The 7,204-nt window shown below is 37.0% G+C and overlaps 1 protein-coding gene across 1 annotated transcript in view; it reads right to left on the reverse strand.

Moving 5' to 3' along the window:
* SVIL (supervillin) overlaps positions 1-7,204 on the reverse strand; it is a gene marked incomplete in the record, with an annotated part of 88,479 nt that overhangs the window by 31,347 nt on the left and 49,928 nt on the right. Inside the window, 3 exon segments of the mRNA XM_072413402.1 lie at positions 1,655-1,723; positions 2,667-2,744; positions 3,726-3,773. Of these exon segments, the coding sequence (XP_072269503.1) occupies positions 1,655-1,723; positions 2,667-2,744; positions 3,726-3,773 (195 nt within the window).

Genomic DNA, 7,204 nt, shown 5'->3' on the forward strand with positions numbered 1-7,204 from the left:
TAGACACATGGCGTTTGACTTTTGTTGCTTTAGTCTGGCTCTACAAGGCAGATGGAAGGGGTCTAATCTGTGATGTCCAGGATCTGTTCCAGCTGACAAGACCAGACTACCTGTGCCAAACACACTTCAAACAGGATTAGGCACAGTGAATTAAGGACAGAGACATCCCACATTTGGCTTGGAACAGGGCCGGCAGTACGTAAACAATAAGCAGAGAAGCATTAAACGAATTTAGAAGGATGTGTAAAAATGGTTTACCAAATAGATATAAAAAAGAATCACAGAGCAAGAAACTCAATTTAAAATAGTATTTATATACACATGCATACCTATACACAAACTACACATTTTATTTTTTTTTTGTCACTTTATTTAGGCTCCTATGAACTTGTCGATACATCTTCCTGATGTTCCAATGCAGACCTTAAAGTTCTAGAACTCAATACAGGTAACTGCACCTGAAAATGTTAAAATTGATCCCAAGGTAGATGATAAACAGCCAACAGGTACAATTCAAATATGTATTGTTGAAAAAAAAATATAAGCACTCCAGAACAACTTTTGTAGGAAAGGGTTATAATATATGTTGGTTTTTATTGCTGTCCTTGTTCCCACTGGGGAGAGCTGGCCTTGCTATGTGTTCTAGTAACCACTACCCTGGTTCAATCTTCTAATGGGATGCTAATGCACTTTAAAGCCCAAATACACCAGACATATTTTAATAGAAATTAGGTCAAAAAAAGGAATAGAATACAAGCAATAGAAGCAAGCGGTGGACAGGATGACTGTTTCAAGGGATAAGGCAATGTTTATGCTGGCCATGAGGCTGCTGTGCATTTACCACTCCTCATGCCAGGGAACCCCTGCATGTATCTTCTATGGGCGACAGACTCTGACAATAAATATGGGTGGCAGTAAGCAGTACTAGCACTGTTCACTGCCACCAGCTTTCAATTGGTCAATAATTAGTAAGCAGTTTAGGACCTATATCTGTTAACAGGAAACTAAAAGGCATGGAAATCCTGGTTGTGTGGATATGTGGTACAGCCAAACACAGTTACACAATGGGTAATGCATATTATGTAGATCAATCAAGTGGACTGTGTTAAAATTTGCTTTTTATTTTTACCCTTGTGGGTTTTTTTTGGCTTGAAAGTGACCCCTTGCCATTCCTCTTGACATCCTATTTGCCAGTACCTGTGCTTAGGGGCTGTTATAAGCTTTATTGTTCAGCCAACAATAGATAACATTCAACGGGACTTATTTTGTAAAGCTGAGAATATTTTAAGGCTTACCCAGGCTGCTTCTTTATTTCTAATACATGTCAGGAACGTGCCATTGCATTGGCGGGTGTCATGATAGCAGATATTTCGAGGTGTGAATTTCCTAAGTCATATTGTCCACACAGAACATAACTTGGAAAAAGGTTACATTTTTGCACTAAAATCACACAAAACAGCATGCATGACCAGTACAGATCAGTCACACATGACATGACTAAGGGTTCTGCTGGGTGTCAATACCGAACACTATATTTTCTCAACTATGACACAATAAAGCATTTTTATGGTTGGTGTGCTGACGACATGTCTTACAAAAGGCTTGAGCTTGATTCAATAATTGAGCTAATAATTCTATGCTTATTTCAATTCACCTTCCATCGCCAAGGATGCCGCTCAGTTAACATCACTGGACTGGTCTCCCCCATGCTATTATCACTGACCTTGAAAGTAAAGAAAATACAGAAAAATAAGGAAAGAAAAAAAAAGGAGGATAGGAGTTTAGAAAAGCCATAGCACACCAAACAGCCTCAGAGCACAAGCCAGAGCAGGGTAATGACAAATAACAAAAGGTTTCTTTGGACTGTACGGACACACTCACAGGTGGTGCATACAATAACTTTAGGATTCTTGGCAACAATGACGTATGAGTAAAAAAAGCTATCAAAACTGACAGAGAAGCATAAAGGATTAATTTCAAGACAAGCAAAGCCAGTATGTACATAACCCCTTAGGTGTTTCCTTAGCTTAGTTAATTCCCCCTATGACATCTGTCAAAATCGCTTTGGCATTTCCAGATTTTTATTGAATTTGTTAAATGTAAAAATGATGCCATTTTAAATTAGGGAAAGACATTTTCAAGGGGTGGGCTGCTAAATAAAAACACCCTTCCTTCATGAAATCCAAAGCCAAATGAACTACTTTTTTTTTATAACCTGACAAAAGACAGCCAGATCCTGGAGAAAACCCATTCACAACTAAATGACATATATACATTATGGTTGCTGTGGAATGATTGCCTAGGCATGGCAGGATGTAAATGGAACATTCTGAAGATCTAGGGCAGAGTGAATGGCCCACAACATTTCTTTTCTTACCCCTTTTCCACTTTCCATTCTTGCTGCCTTCCTACTTTTTATCATATGGCTGTTTTTTTCTGCTTTTCTATGTTTTCTCTTTTGCCAGCATGTACACTATGCTATACTTCCAATACATTGTCTTTTGATTACCAATGCAATTCTGCTATACTCATTCTTTTGAATTGCATTCCTTTAAACTATTTCACAGTACTCTTTCCATAAAACTCCAAGTGATGGCCACATGCAGGGTCTGACCGCTTGGCTAAAAAGCTATGCCAGTGTTTAAAGGTGCACACGCTTTTCTCACCTGGTTTATGGGAAGGAAATACTGGCATTTATAGGCAGCAGGTATAGCAGGAGAGTAAACAGAAGCATACACAGGTTCCTATGGACAGAGGCAGAAGCAAAGCATGAAAATTAGGAGGTAATCAAGAAAAGTTTTTTTTTTTTCTTAACAATGCAGTCATAACTGGGAGTGGGGGTAGCATTCCTAAAGGGCATGGTTCAAAAGAAATAGTATTAAAAGCCATGCCCATGCATTATTTTGCCAATTATCTCTTTAAATAGTTAGTCAACCCAAAATTGAAATTTCAGTTGTTGGTAGGTGCTACAGTTGAAGCACTGAATAGTTTCACATATGTCTTGGTAAGATCTCTGGGTTTAGGTGTCTAAACACCTAATTGCCATTATTATGCAGCTGTGTTCTGCCCAGCTTTCTTTAACTGCGCGCACCACCCGGCACAGTTCAACCAGCCGGCTGTTTTTGGGTGGTTACTAAAGAGGTAAGTCACAACACAGGGGCTGCCACCCGCCTAAAATTTCTTCCCACCCAGCTTAAAAAAAAATTCTGGGTTGAGCATTGTGCAGAGAGGTGAAACACACAAAAGTTGGGCAAGAGCACCAAGATAAAGTCAGTAATTATAGTAGAATGCTCTCCATGTAGGTGTATCTGATCTATATAGAAGGCCATGGGTTGACTTATCCTACCAGACTTTACCTAAAATATAACTTTTGGGTGGACCGACTCTTTACCATTTCTGTAATATTTTTATATAAGAGATATCTATTCCATTCCTATATAACTATAGCTTGCCCTGCCAGCACACATCTATCTTTACATTGGAACATACCAAAAACCTTATGGTGTTTACTTTTTTTTTTAAATAAAATATCAAACGAAAAAAAAAAAAAAAAAAAAAAAAAATGTTTACTGGCACCAACAAATTACTGATATGATTTGGGGAGATGCCACTACAGTCCTTGCAAACACCGGTGCCAGCTTTTCCAAGCTGCGTAAAGCAAATAACAGCACACAGCCATTATTAGAAACACTATTGTAAAGCCGTTATGGCACAGTCCGGCTTACCCACAGTTGATTACACTGGACATAATCATCTTTAATATCTCCTTCTCCCTACAGGTCAAAACAAACAGGGTGATGAGGAATGAAGTTGAAGCCAGTAAAGCGATCACAGGTTGGTGAACATACACATTACACAGATAACATCCTTTGATCTAAATGGAGCAAAAGGTCTTCTACCGTCACAAGTTAAGCAGCACTAATTAAAGATTTTACAAGGAATCCATTGCTCAGCAACAGCTAAAGCTTCCAACCATATGGAGCCCATTATAAACATGGCATTCACCAATAAAAATTCTCAGAATAGTGAGCTCAAAAAGGTTGAAAGGGGCAAAAGATTTGTTACAGCATATAGTAAATGATTCCAAAAATCTACTTACAATATGACAGATGGTTTAACATTCAAATAATTATTTTGTCAATCCCAAATGTTTATGACCTAGATATATCACCTATAGTATAAATTCTGCTCTATCACTCATTTCATAAAAGACTGTCATGAGTGCAAAAAGAACAGTTTTGCAAAGCACAAGTACTAATAACTTAGGGAAATTAATATATAATATATACAAGGGAAATTATTAATGAAATGTAGCTAATTCAGGGAACCCACTCTTGCCTCCTAAAGGTATTATCTATAATACCCCAAAGTCACAAGAAGGGTGGTAACAACGTCAACATATGGCAAAAAGAGAATGCCATTGCAGTCCGTAAAGCCTAAAAATCTGAGAAGACTCCACTGCTGGAATGGGCTAGTTGGTGGCTGAACCTAGGCAATTACTAATAACCCATGCTGGGCTGAAGATCCTAAGGGAAAAGACCATTCAGATCTCAATCAAACCAGAGCCCATGGTCAATTGAAATTACAAAGCTACCCACTTCCTATTTACAGCATCTAGAAAAGGAAGTCTCCCAATTCTGACTTCCATTGAGGCACTGAGATGCTGTATTGGACATTAAAGTCGGGTCCTTAAAGAACACCCAACTTTCACCAACAATTAATCAGTGAGACACCATGGCACTGGGTGTGGGGCATTTTCTTTGGATGATATACCTCTGTCCCTAACATTAAAGGGCTAATTGGTTGGGTGTGTACCTCCATGAAAAAAAAAAAGAAAAAAAAATAGGTTCTGTGTAGTATGGTGTAGTTTTTGAAACATACAGGTATCTCCTATTTAACATGCAGGGATAGTCTTGGAGACACAGGTATAAAAAATTTCAACCAGGAGACCAAATTTCTATCAGTTTATCAACACTGTATTAGAGTATAAAACATGATAAAAATATTCTTTGTACTTGTAATTTTTATTTTTAAAGGGTTACATACTGATGAAGAGTTTTATTGTAGCATTTACATAAATCTACAACTAAATGGGGATCTATGTAAAATGGGACTGAAAACTGTAGAGCTCCTCATATTCCACTGCTTTATAATCATATATGGCATTCTCCTGTTAGTGTGCCCTTTTTTGCACATATATTCCCATGCAATTTTTTTTTCTGTGTCCATAACTATATAACTTCTTTGACATCAGAAATTAATCCTCTTGCTTCAAATATGTTACAGTAACAGACCCTTAAGATGAAGGTAAAACTTTTGTTTGCACTATACCAAAAGCTTTTGCATATTTATATAAGAAATGTATACACTATACTGGGGTCTGCACTTCTTCTAAATGAAAGCATGGCTAATGTAGCTGTTGATGTTTGGAAAGGGCCAGTAACCCAGTTGAAAAATGCTCCAATTAGATTTACAGTAGGTTAGATTTACATTCATAGGCCACAGCAGGTCTTAAATCATTAACAAGGATTAATACATCTAGAACTAATGTTTTATTCCAAACGATTTGCACAATTTACTGCAATTGCAAGAAAATGTTTGCATATTCTGAAACCTTCCTATCCACATAATATTAATGATGCACTCCAACATTTTAACCTTGTTTTCTTCACCTCCAAAAAGTCAAACAATGATGTGATGTACATGAACATTTACTCTCCGAAAAGCCTAACCAAACATAACATGGGACAAAGCAAATTCTAATGACAAAATAATTCATAAAGTGGTGAATGGAATATGTGCTTGCACACTGCAGGTATTTCTATTTCTTCTCATTCTAAATTGGTGGAAGGGTCAATGTGTGATCATGCAACACCCAAAGTAGGAAGAACAATAGATTTCAGGCTACATTTCCAAATATTGTAGGATCTCAATCTGTTAGAGTAAAAAGCATGAAAGTTTCTATAGTTTCTCAGACAGACCAAGCTACACAAGGTTTTTAATTTATGTATTGCAGTTGCAAAGGCAATACTTATAGGTTATACAAAATTATTGTTTTGAGAATGTTCAGTGTTCAATCTTGGCTAAATTTGTTCTTTTATTAAAAATAGAAAAGCTTTTTTGGACACCCAAAGTCGCCTGTCACATGACCAAATACCATGGAATTTAGGGGACTACTCTAGTTAGCAGGATTAGTCAAGCTTCTGCTTGATCGAAAATGTGCTTGAACAGTGATCCACCCCTCCAAAAACAGTTCCACTGACCAATGTCTGGGAATTGTTAGGTGACCAGCTGCTGGGGGAGCCCGGCGCAGTGTTTTCTGCAAGGCAAATACTATAAGGATTTAACATGTATGAGTTCAAGACAGCAATGTAAGCAGGGGGTTTATGGTTGTTAGTTCATAATAACTTTGCATCAAGCTTCTAGCAATTATGTGGATTATGGTCTTTCACGTGTTTCTGTCTTATTAAAAAAACATTGCCAATGTATCTTTAACAAGAATCTCATCTCAGATGATGTGAGCCAAACACAAACTAAGCCAACAGTTTTTATGAACATCTTCAAAATGCCATTTTTGGCGAGAAGTGAAAAGTGAAAATAAAATTATCTTTCAACATTTAATAGGTTAGCAGATATTGATTTACCTTGGCCCACTAACTTAAATTTGCTTTTCCAGAAGATTATAAACCAACATTATCTAAAAACCTGCACCACAGGAACCCAGTTCAGCTCAATCAAAACAATAAGTACAGGGAGGTATGGAAATGTTAAGTTTTAAACAGTTTACTTACCTATAGAGGGAATTCTTGTTAAAGCCATATTTTATAACATAAATGTTGGAACTAACACTGTTATGTATGTTAACTAAATATTAATTGAAGGAGAAGTCCAATGACACACAAATCTTACTAACTGTCTCTTTGGATTTATTTCTAGATGCAATCCATAGATTTGTAATTCCTTCTAAAGCACAGAAGGAAAATATTACCAGTCACATGGCTTTGTTTTTCTCTCTACAAAAGGCCATAAACTTACACAACTTGACATAAATGACATTGCAGAAAGTCCACCAAGTTACTTGAGGTACTTTAAAGACATTTTTGTCTTTACAATGTCAATGGAATGTTCCAGGATTCCTTTCTTATCATAATTTTTAGCCTGGAGCTGACTGTATACCCAATCCATGAATGTTTTCACATGTCAA

The sequence above is a fragment of the Pyxicephalus adspersus genome, chromosome 5 (assembly GCF_032062135.1).
Source record: "Pyxicephalus adspersus chromosome 5, UCB_Pads_2.0, whole genome shotgun sequence".
In the NCBI taxonomy this organism is placed as follows: domain Eukaryota; kingdom Metazoa; phylum Chordata; class Amphibia; order Anura; family Pyxicephalidae; genus Pyxicephalus; species Pyxicephalus adspersus.